The following is a 20,758-nucleotide window of genomic DNA, read 5'->3' on the forward strand; positions in this document are numbered from 1 at the left end:
CAGGTCTTTGGCCAGCCTAATCTCCAGTGACACCACTCAAGCAGGTGTTTGTGGCCCTGCAGAATGAGTTACCAACAGGGCCATGCCTGCAGTGCCCTAAAATCCAGGGGACGGTGCCTTAGCAGAGCCATGGTGCTGAGAGCCAGGTTGGAGCCTGGAAAACACCAGCCCTTGGGAGCACGTGGCCACACGGCGAGCAGCACAGTGGCATTGTGCAGGCGGGTGCGTGCACAGCGCTCGCACCGCTGCAGCTGGCGGCTGAAAGCACTGGGCGATGCGGGCAGACCTTGCGAGAGCAACTGCGGTCTGTACTCGTGCCAAACATCTGCAAGCCCCACTCCCACGGCACGGCTTGTTTCCAGCCAGAGTGATGTTTTTAAATCTTTATGATTCTTAACATGCTAAAAAGAAAATAAATATGTGGTCCACCAGTGAGTCTCCAGAAACAAAGTGCAGGTCTTAGAACAAGGTCTGTAACGTTCTCCATGCTGCGTCACGCTCTCAAAAGAAACGGTGCTAAAGATATATGGGTCAGGTAGAGCTGATGGAAACAGTTTCAACCTAATTTTTTCCATCAGAAAATGCCATTTCATCAAAATTGACATGTTCTGAGGGATGGTATCGATTTTGACAAAATTGTCAGTGAAAAAGTGTCAAAATGGATTGTTTCCACCCTCTCGCTTTGTTCCAATAAATTCAGAAAGTTCCGCTCCGATCAAGTCCAATTTTCTCTCGATTGTGTCAGCCTGCCCACTGCAGAGAGGAATTTGCTGCGAGCCTGGGTAGCCAAGAATCAGAGCAGCACTGATGTAGCCCTGCTTGGGAGGTGTTTTTGCTGCCAATTTTACTTTGCAATTTGTTGGGGGCTTTTGCTCTCAGCATTTCACTGCAATGGGGTGCTGAGCTGCACGGGGTAAGCACTGAATTTGCCAGGGGTGCTCCACATGGCTGCTGGCCCCAAGGCCAGCAAAAAGCATCAAAAAGCAGAACAGCATCATTCTGCGGACATTATCACAACTTCTGTAGCTCTTTGTCCTTTTGCAGAAGGGAAGGAAATTCTGCACCAGCGATAACCCTGGGGAGGTTCAAAGGTGCGAGCTGTCCGCTTCTCAGCAGCTCCAGTCCCTGCGCCCCTCAGATCCCCACCCCGGCCTCCTTCCCACCACCTCTGCAGGTCCTGTCTCACAGCAGCTGCTTGAATCAGCCTGGCCTCCCCCTGGGCACGAGGAGGAGAGGCTGGGGCTGGGTGACGGTGGTGTTCCTTCCACCAGCTCCTCTGTGCAGACCAGGGACAGAACCCCAAACTCCCAGGACTTCCAACCCGAGGCTGTCATGCTGAATAAATATTCAGAGTGACAGTAATTGTTGTCATTGACATTACCATCATAGGCAAAACAATCTATTTTTCCTTTTTTTTTCTCAGAACTCCGTGATCTACTCCAGCTCATTTTCCTCCCACTTCACACTACTTCTTTCTCTGCTGCTGTCAGCCTTAGGAAGGCACTTGCTGTGGCAAATTTCCCCACAGTGACATGCTGCCCATTACATTTCCAGCTGGAAATGTCTGCATTTCTTACTGGGAGTGCCGGCAGTCTCCGTGGCACCTGCTGCTGCTGAGGCCATCAGCACTTGTGTCCTGCTGCTGACCTGTGCGCTGGAGTGCCTGTTTTGCTCTAGAAAACAGGCTTTTTGTGGCTTCAAAAGCCCCGCTCAGTCCTATGTTCCCCTTCATCTGAGGCAGGTGTCACTGCCTGCAGACCCAGCAAGGCAGAGCCTCGCAGCAAGGCAGCGTGGGGCGCAATGAGGCTTGCTTCTGGGGGACACACGGCTGCCATGGGGGTTCTCCCACCCAGCAAGGTTTCTCCTTGACCCCCTCTGCAGGGAACACCAAGCCACGGTGTCATGACCTGCCCCAGCACGTGATGGTGGATCACTGCGGGGACAGCCCACCGGGTTTTGCTCTTTGGCTGCTCCGTCTGCACCATGAATGGCACTGGGCAAGGGCAGCGGGGAGCAGGCTTGGGGTGCCTGGGGGCAGGTGCCTGGTCCCGGTGTCAAGGTTCCTCTCTCACCCAGCAAAGCACAGGAAAAGTTCAGACAGCTACAAGCTTTCAGAAGCCTGAGTTAAACCCGACGGCTGAAACAATGCCCAGGCAAACTTTTTTTTTTTTTTAATGAGAAGTCCCTTCCATAGTCATGATTGTTAGAATTGCATCTTTAATAAAGGCTACCGACAGTCAAAGAGACAAGCACAAAACAGAAGGCAGAAGCCAGACGATGAAAGCCACTCTGCCGCTGCGCGGCATGCTTCGCTCTGCTCCCTGGCTCTGCTCTGTGCCTGGCTGCAGGCATCGTCCCGTGGCTTTGTGCTGCAGCTCTTTGTGACACCTTCTCCCTATACCTGCGGCAAGGCAGGTTTGGTGTGACTGGGCACATCCCCTCGCGTCCCTCTGTTCCCCAGCTGGGAAAGCGAACCCTTCCTTGCAGCTTGCAGCAGGCTCCTTTCACGTGTCTGCAGAACAATAGGGTCTCCCTCTGGTGGCAAATCCAGCCTGAAGTGTGCGGCCACTGCAGTGGGGCCTGCAGGGCAGGCAGCTATCTGGGGTGATGGGGATCGGGGCTGAGGTGGGCGCGAAGTGTCGCCGGGGGCTTCAGGTGGCTTCCCGAGAGCACTGGCAGCTCGCACCCATCCCAACGGGATGCCAGTCCAATGCGCTGGCTGCCCAGCAGAAGGCTTCTCAGCAGCCAGAGGGATGGGGACACAGGGCACTCAGTCTGACCCCTCTGGGGATGTGACTCTGCCATGGGGCCACCAGGGGCTGTGGTGAGGTGGGGGGGGGGGGGCTGGTCTAAATGGGGCACCGAGCTGCTCCCAGGGGATGCCAGCAGATCTGTCCCGCAGAGAGCTTGAGCCCAGGGCTGAGCTTGGCCAGAAGAACCCTGTTCATCCTGTTCAGGGGCAGGGTGAGCCAGGGACACCACGGGGACACCCTGGGGGCAACCAGGTTCCCACGTCCTAGAGGATGGCTGAGCTTCTTCAGGCCCTACGTGGCAAGGTTTAAGGGCTGGGTGTGCAAAGGGCTCCTTTGGCCTCCCAGACCAGCAGAGTCCCTGCAGGGACAGTGCTCGGCCATCCTAATTTCTGCTCAGGTTTTTCTCTCTTCCCTGTGAGGGACTGTGTTTCTCCTGCAGCAATCGGGAGACAGAGGCCCCGTGTGTGCATTTGCACTTTAGGGGTGTTTCTGTCACTCCTCTTTTCTAGGGCTGGTCTCACCCATGCTCTAATGTAGCTTTATGTGGATAAGCCTAGACTTAGTGAGAGCTGTCAGCATCTCTCTCAGGTGACTCTTCCATCCTCGCATCCTTTAAAATGTACCCTGTGGCAGTGCGGGAGGCAGGCCTGGCCCTGGGACAGCACTCTCGCCTGCTTACAATTCCCTCCTTCCCCTCCCGTGCTTTGTAGTCAGTTGCAAAGACCAGCTCTGGCTGGAGGCTTCGTAGCGGCAGAGGCAAAACTGAATTTTGCCACCCTAAGGTTGAAGGCAAAATAATTTCCCGGGGTGGGATGTCGAATTTGGCATCATTCTGCCTCCCTCCCACAAAGACACGCTCTCTGCAGAAAGCCAGGCGTGTATTCTGCTGCCAGGATATTTCCTCCCTGCCCCACTGGAGGACCTTCCCCTTCTCCAGACAATGCAGGGACCAAAGCCAATGGCAGCGGCTGGTGGAGCCAGGGAATTCAAAAGCCCAGCAGAGCCCATTCTGGTTGCACCCGAGCCAGATGGACAGGAGGGGAGGCACAGACCCCGGTGTGTGGGCTGCAAGGGGGCAGCCCCAAAGCACCGCTCTGCATCCAGTGGGGGCACAGACCCCTGCCGCAGGGCCGCCCTGGGCTGCAATGCACCTGCAATTCCTGCTGCCCCACATTTGGGTCCGCACTGGGGAAGGATGCCGGAAGCGCATGGTAGTCACTTTTTATTAAGGTTTGTTATTATAAAAATATATCATAAAAGTTGTGGCTTATTTGTCCATTTACACTCTGGGGCAGAAGGCTTGCAAGGAGAGTGCTTCGGCACACTGTATGGCCGGCTGCAGGTTCCTCCCTGGAGGAGATGCACTCCCGAGGGGGGGACAGAGCCCAGGATGCGCCGAGCAGAGGCTGGGGATGGAGGCCCCCGCTGCTCCACGTCTGGCAGTCTTCAGAGACAGCAGGGAGGAGAGAGAGAAAAAACTGAGAGCGAGGAGGGGAAAAAAAAAAAAAAAGGACAAAATAAAGATGGAAGGCTGAGCCTCTTCTGTCACCCCTTTCTGATCCGATGGAGGTAACGTGTCCCTCTGGGTAGTGTGAGTGTCCCGACCGTGTTCCCTGGAGTGGGGATTTGCCATGGGAGGCTGTAACCTCTCTCCAGCCTCACACCGGCCTCCTTGTCTCCGCAGGCACCTGCTGGAGGCAGTGGCACTTCAGGAACAGTTCGGTTACAGTTTGTAGGAGCTTGATCCGAGGGTGACCATCCCTTGACTGCTGCTCCACGGCTCTAGGAAGAGGAGGCTGGGATTGAGAGTCCGTGGATAGTGTTCAGAGGGTCTGGAGATTTGCCCGCAGGGCTGGCAGGTTTTCTGTCTGTGGCTGCAAGAAGAATAGAGGGGGAAAGAAAGACAACAGCAGAGCAGTGGATTACCAGCCTCCAACTTTCCCGGGGAAACAGGGAGGGAAGGGGAGATGCATCTCCCAAGCGACAGGGACCGCAGTGGGGACAGACACCCTCTGCCATCTGCCCGGGAGGTGATCTGGACCCGGCTCTTGTGCTTCCACAGCCTGCTGGAGAAAGGCACCGAGTCCTGCCCTGTCCCCGGGCTGCTCACCTCCCTGCCCACCTGCACAGGTTTCCCTGATTTGCCATGGGGGTGGAGTCACGCCTTGTCACCAGACCAGGGAGAGAGCCGTCCCCGCACTGCCTTTTTCTGGGGCTCCAGCTCTTTGAGGGGCAGGGGGAGCATTTGGGGGCACAGGCTCTTTTTCTGCATGTTTTTCGGCGTGCATTAACAGTCATATAGCGGGGTGCTGATGCAGGCAGGGCAAGGGTCCGGATGTCAGGTTTGAGCCCTGTCTTGGATGCAGAGACAGGTCCTGTGCTGCACAGGGAGCGGCAGAGAGAGCGGCAGGGAGAAATCGGAGGGGAAAGGAGGGGAAGGGGAGAGGGGATGGGCCCGCCATCAGTGCCGGCTGGGCTTAAACTCCTTGTGAGCTCGGCACGGCCCCAGGACCCGTGCAACCGCCGCACCGCCCCTGTACGCGCCATGGGGGCAGGCAGGGGGTGCGAAAAGCCCCGGGGCTGCTGCGGACGTGGGCACGGGGCAGGGGCTGAAAACAGACAATCGTAAACCTTTTTTTCACTTCAAGGGGACCTTGCGGGAGAGCGACAGCAGTGAAATCAGAACAGGTCTGAGCAAGAGGGTGAAATATCCCGGCCGACCTCCCCTTTCTCCCTTCTCTGTTCTTTCCTTTGCTCCCTTCCCTGCCTGCCTGTTCCCCCCGCTCTGGGCCAGCAGAAGCGGGCGGCATGGGGCTGCCCCGCTGAGCGGAGCGCGGCCACTGCTGGCACAAAGCCCCCCGGACCCTCCTGCACAGCCCCAGATCCCCTGGACCTCCCCGGCCCCCAGGCACCCTCGGGCCACTGCCCAGGTAACCCGGCTTTGCCTGGCCCCGGGTCTAACAGAGCCGAACCAGAAATTCGATCCAAAGGCAAGGGGAAAAAATGTATAAAAAATAAACGTATAAATGTATAAAAAAATGTATAAAAATTAAATTAAATTAAATTAAATAAAGTCCGCGGGCTGGGACTGGGACAGCTTGAGGATCGCCAAGTCAGAAAATTCAGCCTCCGAGTCACTTAAAAAGTGAGAGAGTCACTTAAAAAGGCATCTTTCCTCCATCATTTGTTTCCTTTTCCTTTCATTTTTTTTCTCTCTCTCGTTCTTTCTACATTTTTTTTCTTTCTCTCTCTTCCTTTAGCTTTCTTTCACTTTGTTTCGCTTTATTTTTCTTCTTTCCTTTCTTTCCCCTTCTTTCTTTTGCTTTCTTCTTTCTTGCTCTCCTTTCTCTTTTTCCTTTCCTTTTTTTTCTCTACTCACTCCATCCCTTTCTCACTTTTCGTTTCCTTTATTTTAAACAAAAAAATAGGTTTACTATTGTCCATTTTCAGCCATTGATACTTGCAATTATTCATCCCTGAGACGACTGATATAAGTCACAGCAGGTTCCCGTAGTTAGATAGAAACGGTAAAAGGTCGTATAAAAAAATAGAATAAAGAAATGAACTAATAAGTGGGAAATGAATTACAAATGTGAAAAATATTAGAAAGTCGAATACCACGAAAAAGAAAGATATTGACGGGGATTTTATATCCAGAACAGATGAGCTGGGATTTCTTAAACGAAACCACCTATCAAGGAAATAAAGCTTCGATAACTGAACCGAAATAATTAACAGGAGATAAAAGCAGTGTCCCAATTAGCAGCCGCTGGTAAAGGCGTTCAGAGCAAACGCGTGCTCCGCATACAGACTTCATCTGAGTGCTGCCTGCGGCGTGGAGCGGGGAAGATTTATTTATCACGCTGATAACTGCTGCCCTCTCCCCGGGCTGGCAGGGGAGCAGCGAGGCTGCCCTTGGCACGGCGCTCCGGGGGGCTGCGGGGGACCCCGCTGCTGGGCCGAGCGGCTGCAGCTCTGCCCGCACGGCGCTGCGGGCCCGCGAAGTCTGCGGGATACAGGCATGGAAAGGCGAGGGCTGGCCCTGGGTCGCGCCGCTTCCTCGGCCGTTCCCAGCGCGGGCGGTGGCACACGGCGAGGAAAAAATGGTTTCCCGTCCCCCACCCCCCGGGATGCTCTGCCACGATTCGGGGCCATCGAACACCCGGCCGGGGGGCTCTCCGCCGCCCCGTCGGGGCGAACCAGGTCCCCCCCGCCGTCCCTTTCTGCTCCCGGCCCCCCGTGCCCCCCGGCCCCCGCTCACCTTCCCTGCCGGGCTGCTTGAACGCCATCGCGCTGGCCAGGTCGCCGCCGTGCACCGCCACGCCGGGGCCGTGGTGGCCCAAGGGGCTGCTCTGCGGCTGCCAGGGGTGGCCAGGGGGGATGTAGCCGCCGGGGCCGCCGTAGACGCCGTGCTGGTTGGAGGGGGGATAGGCGCAGGCCGGGAGGAAGCTGCCCACGGAGGAGAGCCCCGGGGCGGGCTGGGGACGGGCACAGACACGCGTCGGGCACGGGGCGGCGGCGTCCCGGCGGCGCCCCCGGCGCCCGCCGCCCCCCGCCCGGTACCTGCGGGTACTTGATGTCCCCGTCCGCCGCAGCCTTGTCGATGCCGTTGACGGGCTGGGCCGGGGGAAAGGCCGTCCTGTTGACGCCGGGCCAGTCTTCCATTTTGGGGGGGTAGGCAGAGCCCTCGGTGCCGGCCAGCGCCCCTGGGCGGGACAGAGCCGCGGCGCCGTTAGCCTCGGCCCTCGCCCCCCGGCCGGGGGAGCTCCGCGGACAGCCGCGGAGGGGCCCCGCTGCCGGCCCCGCTGCGCTGCCCCAGCTAGCCGAGGCGCGGCACCCCCGTCCGGCTCTGCCCGCCGCCCCGGCACTTTCCTGCTCTCCATAATTTAGGAGGCCCGACTCCTCTCTCTTGGCGAAGGAGATTTATAAAAGTGACATCGGAATTTTTAAAGATAAATGATTGCGCAGAGGGGAATGCATGCGGTTGATTTACCCGGGTTTGGGGAGGATAAAAGGACTCGCCCCCCGCCCTACCCCGGAGCCGGCGGGAAAACCGGGCCGGGGCTCGGGGCTGCAGTGACATCCATTCGAAAAGACGCGCCTCTGGCCTTCTTCCTTCTCTAAAAAAACGGGCAGATTTCTTGGGGGACGCCCGCAGAGATCCGCCGTGCCGCCCAGCTTTCAGAAGCCATTTGCTTTCCCCTCTTTCCCTGCTTTTTTCCCTCCCCTGGCTTGTTTTCCCCCCCTTTTTACCCCCACCCCCTCCGTTTTTTTTTGCTTTTTTTTATTTGCAAAGGGAAATTCAGGGCTCCGAATTTGCGGTCGGCAATCTATCATCCTACGAAAATATTTTCCACATTTTTCATAAAAAGTTCAAGATGTCTGAGCCTCGCCGCATCTGGCCCCACCGCTCCGTCCTGCCGGCGCGGGGTGCGGAGATCAAAAAAATAAAATGAAACAAAATAAAATAAAATAAAACAAAACAAATCCCCCAAAGCCCGGGCCAGGGAGAGCTGCTCGCCGGGTGGGGAAGGGCCGATGCCTGCCGAGCCCGGCGCTCCCAGGGCAGCGCGAGGCAGGGCTGCGGCCCGAGAGCGCGCCTGTCGCAGTACCCACCCGTCTGCTCCATGAAGGTCCGGATGCCCAGGATGTTGGTGACAGAGTGAGCCGACGGCCAGGAGCGGGGCAGGCTGACATGGGCCGCCGCGACGGGCGCGCCGGGGTGGCTGCCCATCTTGGCGGCCGGCGAGGCCATGGGGCTGGGGTAGGGGTACTGGTAGATGTGGTTGTAGGGCAGCGCAGGCTGGGGGGGTGGCTGCTTGCTGCCATCGTAGGGGCCAGGCTGGGAGAGGCTCCCAATCTTGTTCCGCAGGATCCTGCTGATGGAGCTGACCGAGGGCACGTTGTATTTGTCGCAGACGCCGTCCGCCAGCAGCCGGTCACGGATCTCCCAGGCGAAGATGCCGGGGTCGCCCTGCTTGTAGTCGCGGATGTGCTTGACCACATTGGGGGTGGTGACCCGTGGCTTGCTGCCACCGATGGCCCCAGGCAGGATGGAGCCCGTCTCGTTGTAGCGGGCCAGGATCTTGCTGACGCAGCCGTGTGAGACGCGGAGCTGGCGGCTGATGTCGCAGGGCCGGATGCCGAGCTGCGCCAGCTCCACGATCCGGAGCCGGATGGCGTTGGGCAGCGGCCGCCCGTTGACGAACACGCCGCCCAGCTGGTTCACCTCCCCGTATGTGTGCTCTGCCGGGGCCGGGCCACGCCGGGCCGGGACACAGCGTTACCGGCGGCGGGCACCAGGAGCAGGGCAGGGGAGCAGGGGTAAGGGCACTGGTGGGAAGGGGCGGAGGGGGCGCAGAAACGAGTCTGCGAAAGCCATGCCCCTTGGGCAGTCTGGCCAGCTCACATCTAAGGAGACTGGGACAGTGGGAGAGGAGAGGAGAGGGAGAGGAGAGGGAGAGGAGAGGGAGAGGAGAGGGAGAGGAGAGGGAGAGGAGAGGGAGAGGAGAGGGAGAGGAGAGGGAGAGGAGAGGAGAGGAGAGGAGAGGAGAGGAGAGGAGAGGAGAGGAGAGGAGAGGAGAGGAGAGGAGAGGAGAGGAGAGGAGAGGAGAGGAGAGGAGAGGAGAGGAGAGGAGAGGAGAGGAGAGGAGAGGAGAGGAGAGGAAGAAAAAATAGAAAAAAATAGAAAAAGAAAGGGAAAAAGAGTGAGAAGGGGGGAAGGAAGAAATGGAGAAACAAAGGGGAAAGCAAAAAGAGAAAGAGAAGGGGGACTGAGAGAAGGAGCGAGAGAAGGAAAGGAAAGAAACGAAGAAAGAAAGAAAGAAAACGAAAGAAAGAAAACGAAAGAAAGAAAGAGAAAAAGAAAGAGAGAGAAAGAGAGAGAAAGAGAGAGAGAGAAAGAAAGAAAGAAAGAAAGAAAGAAAGAAAGAAAAGAAAAGAAAGAAAAGAAAGAAGAAAGAAAAGAAAGAAAGAAAAAAAGAAAGAAAGAAAAAGGAAAGAAAGAAGAAAGAAAAGAAAGAAAAGAAAGAAAGAGAAAGAAAAATTAAAAGCAAGAAAAGAGCAGAACAGCAGAGAGAAGGGAGAAGGAAGGGGACCATGAAGTCGGGCAGAGCAGAGCGCTCTCCCACGCCGGGACCAGCCGCCACGACGGCCCACAGAAGCCGCTCCGCAGCCCGGCCTCTGCTCAGCGCGGCCGCGCAGTCCCAGTCCCTGTCCCCGTCCCGATCCCGGTCCCGGCCCCGGTCCCGGCGGCGGGCCGGGGTCGGTCCCGGCGCCCGCCGGCCCCCCCCCCGCGGCCCCCCGCCCGCAAAGCGAAACCGCGGCGGGTCGCGGCGCCGCCCGGCCCGGTCCCAGCCCTCCCCGCGGCCGCCCGCGCTTACCCATCGCCCGGTACCGGGGGAGCGCCGCGCAGCCCGGGGAGGGGGCGCCGCCGGCCCGCCGCTCCGCAGCCGCAGCCGCCGCCGCCGCCGGCCCGGCATAGAGGGCGCGGGACCGCGGAGGGGGGCGGCCCGGCCGCGCCGGCTGGGGGCGGCCGGCGGGGGGCGGCGGCCGCGGGGCTGTCCTGGCGGCGTCGCGCCGGTTCCCCGTTCGCGGGGAGCCCCCGCCGCTACTTGGGATCAATTTGACGTGGGAACCACGTCAATCCCGGCCGTCACGCTGGAGGCGCCCCGCGGCCGCCCATTGGCTCCCGCCCGCTCCTAAATGGCCGCGGCCCGGGGGGGGCCGGCTCCCTCCGCCCGCCCCCTCGGGGCGAGCGCCCCGGCGCGGCCACCGCTCCCCGCCCGGGGGCCGCCGGCGCCTTCCCCCGGTCCGTCTCCCCCCCGGGGCGCCCCCCGCCCGGTACCGGACCGAGGGAAGGCGGAGCGGGGTCCCCCCGCCCCCCGTCCGAGGCGGCGGGAACCCCCCGGACCCCTCCCGCGCCTGTTCCCACGCGGGACGGGGCCGGGACGCGCACCTGCGCCGCCTCTAGCCCGCAGCCCCGACGGCCGCCGCGGGACACGGACACGTAGGGGGGGGCATCGAGGGGGCAGCGGGAGGCCGGGCCGGGCCGGAGACGTCTGGGGTTCCCCGAAGCCTGCCGCTGCTCTGCCCGCACTGAAATCCGCCCCGCTCTCTCACCGGCAGCTAACACAGGAGAGCAGCCTCGTGAAACGCGGGTGGGGCGAGCGCCGAGCGCTGAGGTTTGGTTGATTTTTGCGTGTCCCCCCCCGGAAAGACAGATCGAAAGATCGTGAGTGTTTGTACGCAGACGGCCGAAAGGCTGGAGGGAGAAGGGGGCAATCGCCTCGCAGGCAGCCGCGGGCATCGCCCGCCGCGGCCCCGTTCCTGCGCTTCGGGATGCGGCAGGACGCGGGGCTGGGCCCGCCGGCCGCCCCGGATCCGGCCTCGCCGCCGACGGCCCGGGCAGGGCAGCCGCTGCCACCCCACCCCACCCCCCCCCCCCGAAGGGGCCTTTCCCTAACGAGCAGCAGGCGTTAATTGCGCCGGTACCGCCGCCGCGTGTAAACGGCCGGAGGGCGAACCCGGCTCGCGTGGGAGCGCAAACGGCGTCTGCGGCCCGCGGTGCGGAGGCCACTCGGGGACGGGCATGGCTACAAGCCCTCCCCGGGCCCCCTCTCCTCGCCCCCCCCCCCGCCCCCCCCCCCGGGGGGATTAAATCCCTGCGCACACGGTGGGGCCGCAGCAGGCAGTGCCGCCCGAGAGCTGGGAATCCGTCTTCGGGAGAGTGGAGCGGATCGATTAAAAAGCAGTTAAGCATTGCGAAGGGGTGGGTGCCCCGCGTTTGCTTTCCCCCCTCTTAGCCCTCCCCGGCTGCAGGGCCCGGGTGCACCGTGGCCAGGAGTTTCCCTTCCTCGGCCGCCCGAACAGGACGGAAGAAGCTCCCTGCAGCATGCGGGAAGGAGGCAATCGAAAGGCGGCCGCGAACGCGAGCTTTCTTTCTCCTTGCCCTGTCATTCCGACGGAACAATTTTTCCGGTGCGTCTGGGAGTCCCGGTCCCCCTCGCGGCTCATCCTTTTCCCCCGGGCCGCCTCCAGCCCCCAGCGGGGCTCACCGCCGCTGCTCGCCCACGCCCTGCTCCGAGCCGGGCTGAGGCAGAGGCCTGCCCGGGGGCGGCCGAGCAGGCACCGCTCCTGCCCCCACGGACCCTCCCGAGTTCCTTGCTGGCTGGGAAACCCGGCACAGCGGCGGCCCCGAGCCCCCGACGGCGTGGCTGAGCGGGTGGCAGCGCTGCAGGGGCAGCAGCCCGCACCCACTGGGGCTCCCCGAGCCGGTCCGGCCCCAGCCCAACCGCTGCCCCCCGGCCGGGCCAATCTCTTGTCTCCCTCTGTTGGGAAGTGCGGAGAAATCCGCCCCGGGCCGGTGGGGGCTCTGGGCAGCCGCGGGTGGGATCCCGCCAGGGATGGGACGGGGGGCCTTTCCCTGGGCGGTTGAAGAAATAAATATGCCCCTCCCCGGGCACCTGCTGCGGGGCAGCATCGCACAGCCGGGCGGCCCGTGGCTCCGCCGGCTGCTAGCCAGGAGGAGCAGGAGAAGTTCGGCTGCCTTAGGGGGTCGGGGACGTGACTGCGGGCCTTATGTGAACGGGAAAGGGTCCTCTCGGCCCGGCCTGCTGCCAGCGGGCAAACAGCAGGCAGGGAAGGGGAGCAAACGAGGAAGGATAGACGAAAGCAAAGAAGAACGAAAAGAGGAAGAAAAAGAAGAAAACGAATAAAAATGAAAATATGGAAATAAAACAAAGAACGAAAAGAAGAAAAAGAAAATGAAGAAAATGAAGAATGACAAGAAGAAGAAAAAGAAAATGAAAGAAAAACGGGAAGAGTGGGAGAAGAAACAAAAGGGAGGAGAAAGGGGAAAAGAAAAAAGGAAAAAGAAAAAAGAAAGAACAAGGAAAGAAGGAACAAGAACAAGAAGAAGAAAAGAAAAATAAAAAATGTAAAAAATAGAAAAACAAAAAAAAAAGGAAAAGAAAGAAAAATGAAAAGAGGAAGAAGAAGAAAGGAAGAAGAAAGAAGAGAGGAAGAAGAAGGGAGAGGAAGAAAAGGAAGGAAGGACAGCGGCTGCAGTGAGTGGGGCTGAGTGGCCAGGATCCTGCGGGCAGCCCGGGGCAGAGCAGAGAGGGGGTCTCTCGGACACAGGGGTCCCTCCCGCCCCCTCTCAGAGGCCGCCCGACGGCAGCCGCTAGGGAAGGGAGCAGCGCCGGCCCGACACCGCTGGGAGCCCTGCGCCGCCCTCGGCAGCTGGTACCAGGGAGCAGGACCCAGCACCGGGCTCGGCGTACCCAGGCCTGCCCCCCCCCAACCCCCCGGGGCGGCTCCTCCCTGCCCCCGCCCTGCCTCCGAGATGGTTTTAATTTGCTCAGGCTCCTTTTCCCCCTTCCACCCCTTCTTTCCCCTCTCCTCTCTCAGCCCTCTTGGTTTATTGACGCTCCCGCCTGCCTCCGGTTTTGATTTAGCATCATGAGCTCACGATCCAGCATGGAAAATATTAGGCTGGGGTGAAAGCAAGGGGAGGGCAGCCCCTGTACCCCCACCCCCAGTGAGGGGCAGGCTGGGGGGCACCGTCCCCCTCTTCCTCTTCCTATTCCTCATTTTCCCTTTTTCAAGCCCCAGAGCCCCCCATGCTGAGGTAACGGGTGGGTGTGGGGGCGTTTTTAGGGCGAGTGCTCCTGGGGCTGAGCTTCACATGGCTGCATCGCCGCACGGCTAGTTTGGCTGGAAAAATGTAGCGGCAGTGAAACAGGTAGCTATGTTTTTTTTAATTTTAGTTTAGTTTTATTTTTTGTGGTAGAAATACCAAGAACATTGCTCTACCATGGCAGCTGTCAATTAGTATAGTTAAAGGTAGGGGTTCCCCTGTGTTTCCCCATTATTTATTCTGTACCCATTAATGAGTCAGAATTGCTGCGGTTCTTAGAGGGAATATTTAGTTTAGTCATGGTTATGGAGTTCATTTTCTGTCACAATCAGTCAAAATTAGAAAATCCTATTTCAGGCTGTTCAAACTGAGCGCCTGCTCACAGCAGACACACTGCAAAGCATAATGTTTCTCTCTCGCAAAGTGGAGTGCAATATTATCTGAGTGCCTGTGCGTGTGCTTTTTGTGTCAGAAGGATCACAAAATTACTTCTGACAATTTTTTTCTTGAGTGTTTTGACACCGGCTAAATATAGAGAGCTGAACTATCCTGCTGTGATGAAAAAAAAAATGCTTTCTGTTTTCTAAAGAAAAGGCTTGGAGAGCTCAAAAATAAAATCATTCTTCAAAGCTTACTGTGCTGTCTGAGCCATTTTGTTTAATCATATATTTCAGTTTGGCCACAGGTTTGGCCACAGGTTGAGTAATTAACAATAACTTGGTTTCATTTGTCAAAAGCAATTTAACTGTAGAAAATACACCCTGCTGCAAGCCAGAAGGCTTCTCAATTCCACATAAGGGAAGAAAAAATAGATTTTTATGTTTGGATTATTGTTTTTTTTTAAAGACTAAATGTTGATCTCTGTGCTGGTCAGATTCTTAAAGTGAAAATGATACCAGGACCCTGGATCCTTAATAAATTCTGTCCAGTTCTTGTGCAAAACACGTTGATCTGAGGACAATACAAATCATTTTACATTATCACCATTGTTTAAATTAATAGCAATGGATGTATCCTACCTTCCTTTTTTTCTGACAGTATCACCATTTCCTCCTCCTTTTCTGCCTGCAAACCATTTAAAAAGACTTGAAAGTCACCTTTGGTGGATTTCAGATATATTTTAATGTCCCGAGCAACGTGTGGATAGTAGGGGGGATAGATGCAGCCCATGTGCACTGGTCTGCTGTCAGCGACAGGGGGGCACTGCTGTGGGCCCCCAGCTGGCCTGATTCGGCGACACAATTTGACAACTGCAGGGCAGTTCACGCGGTGACAGGGACATCTGCCTGACGTATGTGAGGGGACCGGCAAGCAGGAGCAGTGGGCTGAAGGCAGAAACCGAGCCCACATGCAGAGGGATGCAGCAGGATGGCTTCTCGCAGGGAGGCCAGCCTGCAGAGTGCCCTCTGGGGGGCTTCTGCCTGCACTCTACCTCTGGGTGCTGGGGGTGGCCAGGGCCCCGGCAGAGGCTGTCCCCGCCAAGTGACATCCCTCTCTCGCAGCCTTGCAGTGCCCGGCCACCCCCTTTCTGCTCGGGGCAGTTGAAAACGTGTGCACACCCCCGGGTCTGGAGGCACGTGGCGTGTCACCGAGCTTTTGAGCTCCCCAGTTTGCTGAGGTCATTGCAGAAAAACTCCTTTCAGCTCCTGCGTTGTGCACTTCCTTGCTGCCTGCTTTTTTTCCACCTCGTGACAAGTGCTGGAGGCAGCGTCCCCACCAGATCCTCCTGCAGCCTTGCCCAGGGCAAGAGGAAGCCCCCATGCCGTATGCCCCCTGCGAGCCCTCGCCCAGCCCCACGTGGTGCTGGTGACCCCTGGGGCTCTTCTGGGAGCCAGAGGTGCCCAGGGCACTGCAGGGGTGGCCAGCACCTCTGCGGGCAAGAAGTCCTCCTGAGACTGGTGGCATCAATGCCACCCCTCCATTCCCTTTGGTGGATATTGGTCCTGCAGTGCACTGAAAGAGAAACAAAAATAATACTAATAGTATTTTCCTTTAGATTAAGGTCTGGCTTACTATTAAGCCCATATGGAAGTCTTTGCCTGAGTGTAAATCTTTGCATGATCAGGTTATTAGCTTGCACCAAACTTTGCAAACAAACGTTGCACGTGCTTGCAGACAGGAGGAATGAAGGGCTGCTAAATCTATTCCTTTGTTTTCGCACTGAAATGGATTTCTCATGACCATAATGAAGTGGGAAGGCTGTACACTTGGCAGAGGAGCGGACATTCAGTCGCACTCATGGAAAAACACATCGAGGAGGCTGAAATAGCACCCGGCTGACTTGTTGCGTTTGGCACCCTGTGCACAAAGAATAGCGGCAGCAGATGCATCAGTGGGGGCTCGGAGACCTTTGCTCGTGCAGGAGGCGGCTAGGCTTTGTGGCACGAGGCTCTGGGGCAGTGTCAGCACCCAGCGGGCTTGGGCAGGGTGACACACGTTCCTGGTGATGTGTCCGTGGGCTGTGCGCAGGATCTGCTCATCCCTGTGGCATCCTGGGGAGGGACAATGGGGGGAAAAAGAAGGGGCATGCAGAAAGGTGATGAAGGACACAACAGGGTGTGTTTCACAGAGCGTGAGGTTCCTTCTGCAGCCCTTTGTGCCACGGCACAGCAAGCCACAGCTGCTGTGAGCAGGGCACTCTGCAAGGTGTGTGCACGGCTTGCTGCTCTAGGTGCCCACGAGCTGTGTTTCACACGGCCGTACCAAAGCATCCCATCGATGTCAGAGCCATTTAGTGGCAGGTAAACTCTTTTCAGGGATCATTTCACAGCAGAAACTTGTATCAATATGAAAATCCACTGAGGTGGCAAGGCAGGGGTGAGGTGAGCGGCAGAGAACATTATAACCATCATAAAGACGCTGAATAATCATCTCAAAACTGTGTTTATTCCTCCCTCTATGTGACACGGGGGATATAAAATGGGATTTACAGCACAGAAAGTGCTCGGCTGTGAAGAGCTGCCTTGTTGCTCATTCTAGCGGTTTCTGCAGCCCTGGAGCACCTCTTCCTGTGAACAGCACCAAGGCACAGCCCTTCCTCCTCCTCCTCCTCCTTCTCCTCCTCCTCCTTCTCCTTCTCCTCCTTCTCTTCCTTCTCCTCCTGATGTTAAAATAGTTGTTTATGTCTCTATAAGTTGTTTTCATTGCAGTCTTTCTCCAGAGAAAAAAAAAAAGAGAAAAGGAAAAAAAAAAGCCCTCTGAGCAAAAAGGGTCTTTTTTTAATTTTCTTTTCTTTTTTCCAGTGGTGTGGTATTTGAGTAGAAATGTTCTGAGATGCAAAAGATGGTTTTCCAACTGCATTTTTCTGACAGTTGAGGTAAGAGACAATGACAAGTCCTGTATGGCTGGAAAAGTTTGATTTTCATTACAGGGAAAAGATTAAATATTTTGGGATCTCTCTGCTCTGAACCGCACCTCACTGCTGGTGGTGCCCTGAAGCTCTTGGTCTCCTCCTGGCCCCCCTTCACCTCTGCCTCCTTTTTTGTCCATGCAGGCAGAAGCCAAGCCCCGATCCGCTCTGGCTGGTGTGTGGTGGGATGGGGATGGCACAGATGTTATTTTAACCAGGTGTTGTGTCCAACTCGATGCACCAGGGCAGGCACAAGGTGCCCCCTGAGACCGTAGCTGAGCCCCTTTCTTGCTCTGTAGCCACCCAGGCACCCCCCAGACCAGAGGGACTTACTGGCTTTTTGCAGAACACACCCAAGGATTCAACCTGCATAACTTTGTCTAATCCTAATGGGCGGGGGTGGCTGGCTGGGATGTGGAGCAGCAGCAGCAGACGGGATGTGGTTGGCGTCCTTGGGGAGACGACCCCTGCTTCCCAGGGAGCCCGCTCTGCCAGAGCATCACCCCAAGGTCTGAGAAGCAAATGAAATGTGCTGCAAGTTATTTCAGCACTCCCACTGATCTCTGGTAGCACTTCTGGAGGTTGGAGGAGCGGTGGGTGTTGAAACGGGAACATCTGATTCGCTGGCTGCCATCTCTGGGATGGGGACCACGAACCGCAAGCAGATCGCGGCTCCTTTCTGCCGCTCCTGCTCCAAACCAAGCCACGATCCCACAGGACGAGCACACAGGTTATCTGAGTCCTCGTGAGCTGTGGGACACGTGCAATTCCCGCACAAACAGTGGCGTGACCGGTGGCTGCTCCGAGCAGCTCCGCTCAGGAGGCTCAGATCTATCTGCACGCAGGTATGGTCCCTCGTGGCACAAGCTCCATCCCCCTGCACTCCCACTGCTGCTGCCTGTCCCTCCTTTGCCAGACAGGAGCAGGGGGACGAGCAGCACTCCAGCCTTGTCGGGACCTGCACCAAGGGCCAAATCCTGCTCTCTAGTCCCCAGGGGACAGCCCCAGGAAAGTCAACACTGCCACCACAGGTCGGGTTTCCCCATTAGCTGGGGGCTGCGGCCAGCCGGGCCAGCAGTTGGGGCAGAATGTGAATGAGACAATGTAAGAGGAAAATGTAAGCACAATTTGTAAAGGCTGCATGCAAACAATGCTTCCTGCTATTAATTCAACGGCATCAATAGCTAAGTGCTTTCAGGGCACAGTATCTATTCTGTTTTCCATTTATATGCTAGAATTGTGGTAGATGTCAGGAGAATTTAATACACATGATGTAGGCATATGAATAAGCTGGATCCTTTTCTGGGAACAAGTATTCATAAGTCTCCATGTGGTTCCACATCTACAAAGACGTGGGTATTTATTTCATGAGATCTGGACTCCATTTCAGGCAAGAAAAATCCCACTAAAGCCAATGGGGAATCTCTCTGTTCACGTCAATGGATCTCAGAGCCCCAATGCAGGAACGCACTTAAAACACATGCTTAACTTTAAAGCCAGGCTTAAGTCTCACCAAAGGCCGTTAGACGTAAGCGTACGCTTGTGCTGAAAGACGAGGAATTTAAACAAGCACTTATGTGCTTACCTGAATCAGAGCTTGGCTTGTGTTCACAGCAGAGCAAAGCTGAGGCTCGTAAAAGAAATACTACAGAAATAGAGCACATTTGAAGTTTTACTTTTCCAGGTTGTCGGTCTGAGTTGTCCGGCCAGTGCAGGGGAAGGGCTCTGCTGCAGATGAAGATATGTGGCCACATCTGCTCCAATTTCCAAGAGCTGCAATTTGCAGTTTGCAAACAATATCATGCTCCCTGGTGCGCTGGTACCAATATTGTGCTCCCTGGTGCGTCAGTAATGGTGCTGCAGGGATGAACATCGTAGGTAGGAGGCGACCGTGGGCTGGGTCCTGCCCACGGCACATTGTATTTTGGGGCCTGGTGGTGTGTCAGTCAGAAAAGGGTGGGAACGGGCACACCCGCCGGAGAACAGCAAGTTTTTGGGGGCAGAGGCCCTCTGGACACAAGAGTGAGCTCGGTGCAAGCCCCATCACCTGTCCCTGGGGCGGGAGGGCTGGGGAAACAGGGACGGGAACTCCCCGGGGAGATGGGCGCCAGCAGCCCCTGCACTGTCCTGCATTTTCTCTGCCACAAGCCCTGACTCTCGCTTTTAGCAACCTGCAGTAAGTGAGTGACCTGCTCCGACTCCAGGATTCAACATCTGCAGCGATTAATTTCCTCAGGATTAAATTCCTCTGATTTAAAACAACAGATAATGGCTAATAAGGGGAAACATCCCTATCATAAACACTGCTTTGGCATTTACCATTTGAAATAATTTATATTCTCTGGTCTAGTGGGTTTGTATCACCAGACTTAATGACTGTTTCTGTTTAATTTTCAGATGCTTAATTGCAGTAGAACACTTCAACACCATTAAATTAAAACAAGCTACCAGCTTTTCCTTGCCTATGCTCCTGGCTTGGCTCCAAGTGACATTTAAAGCGATCTCAGATGTTTTATTTCTGCCACACAGGCTGCTTGCTTATGAACAAAAAGTGTGTGTGTGTGTTGGGGCTGGGGGGTGGGGTGGGGGGGGAGTGCGCAGAGCCACCAACATGGGTGCATGAAAACCAACTTCCAGGCAGCGGAGAAGTGGCGGTGGCCACTGTGCCACCACTGCTTTCCCTCCTCCAGCATGGTGACTGCTAGTGAAGCCAGCTGGGCGATGCACCATGGGGCAGTGCTGGTATCTGACAAGGCCAAGGGCCTGGGGGCACAAAGGGACCCCTGCAGGGGGAGCAAACCCCAGCGGAGCACCCTTGGCCCCACACCACAGGACGCCCTCCTCCTCGTCCCTACATGCGCTTTGCTGGGGCTTCGCTGGAAAAGATCCCACTAAGGGGCTTTTCCATGGACAATTTCAAATCTCGGAGCAAATTTTTAAATGTGGAAGTACTTTGGGTTTCAGGTACCTATTAAAAAGGAGTAAGAGGAAATGGAGTTCTTCTATAAGTTAATATTCTTTGGTAATGGATGTTTAGAGTTAGTATGTGTCTTTACAACATCATTCATAGGGGTATTGTTTGCTTCTGACAGTTTTTCTTTTAAGATTAATGTGCTTATGAAAACCTTGTGCACTGCTCTACGAGGCAAGCTCGAAATCCATCAGCAATACCATCGCCATGACACAATGCTGGGAGAGCAAAGCAAATGACAAACAGAATCTGGTTTTTCAGAGACCAGTGTGTGTTGAAGAGAAATGATCTGAAGCAAAATTTGGCCTCTCTCCAGCCACCCTTCCTGTTCTGCTGTTGGCACTACCAGAGAGGAGGGAGAGAGTAAAAATATATGTGAGGGAGTGAAAGAAAAACAAAATTAATTGGGGGGAAAAAATAACTCAAACCTGCTAGTGTTTGGTCTCTTTTTAGCAAACAAGCAAATGGAAAATTCATATAAAGTTTAAAACTATTACAGCCAAACACGCTTGTTATACATATAAATAATTTCATCAGAGATCAGCGGAAACAATGTAATTAGACGAGAGTTGCATTTAACATGTTGGGATTGCATCCAGTTGACATGCATCCTTGTGAAAATTCAAACATCATGGACCAGAACTTTCGCAGTTCTGAACTGCCAAGCTGTGCTGATTTTCTTTTATGCCCCTGATTATTTTCCTGTTTGTTCCCCCGACCCTGATTAGATGAGACAAGGCTGCCACAGGAAACAAGGCAGGGCACGGCACGAGCATGCTGGCTGAGGTCCTACATGCTGCACTTGCACCTGCGGGCAAGGCACAAAGCTATCCCCGGGGCCAGCAGGCTGTGGCTGGGGCCGTGCCCTGCCAGAAAATCGGGCACAAGTGAAATTTGGAGGGAAAATGGGAAAAAAAAAATATATATATATATATTTAAAATTAACTTAATTCTTCCGAGTTCTTTAGCAGAGCAGTGAGCAAAATGAGGAGGCGCGGACTTAGCAAAGCATGCAGCTCCTTCCAATGGATCTGCTCTCCCAGTGA

At 56.2% G+C, this 20,758-nt stretch overlaps 1 protein-coding gene across 1 annotated transcript; it reads right to left on the reverse strand.

The window, feature by feature from the left end:
• Positions 1 to 1,465: 1,465 nt before the first annotated feature.
• Positions 1,466 to 10,390, reverse strand: PAX1 (paired box 1). The gene is made up of 5 exons (XM_080586579.1): positions 10,136 to 10,390; positions 8,370 to 8,999; positions 7,317 to 7,459; positions 7,015 to 7,231; positions 1,466 to 4,627 (listed from the first exon to the last, which is right to left on the reverse strand). The coding sequence occupies exons 1-5, from the start codon at positions 10,137 to 10,139 to the stop codon at positions 4,536 to 4,538; spliced, it is 1,086 nt and encodes a 361-aa protein (XP_080442705.1). The 5' UTR covers positions 10,140 to 10,390; the 3' UTR covers positions 1,466 to 4,535.
• Positions 10,391 to 20,758: the final 10,368 nt, after the last annotated feature.

This window comes from Anser brachyrhynchus (genome assembly GCF_964034855.1).
Source record: "Anser brachyrhynchus genome assembly, chromosome: 3".
NCBI lineage: Eukaryota > Metazoa > Chordata > Aves > Anseriformes > Anatidae > Anser > Anser brachyrhynchus.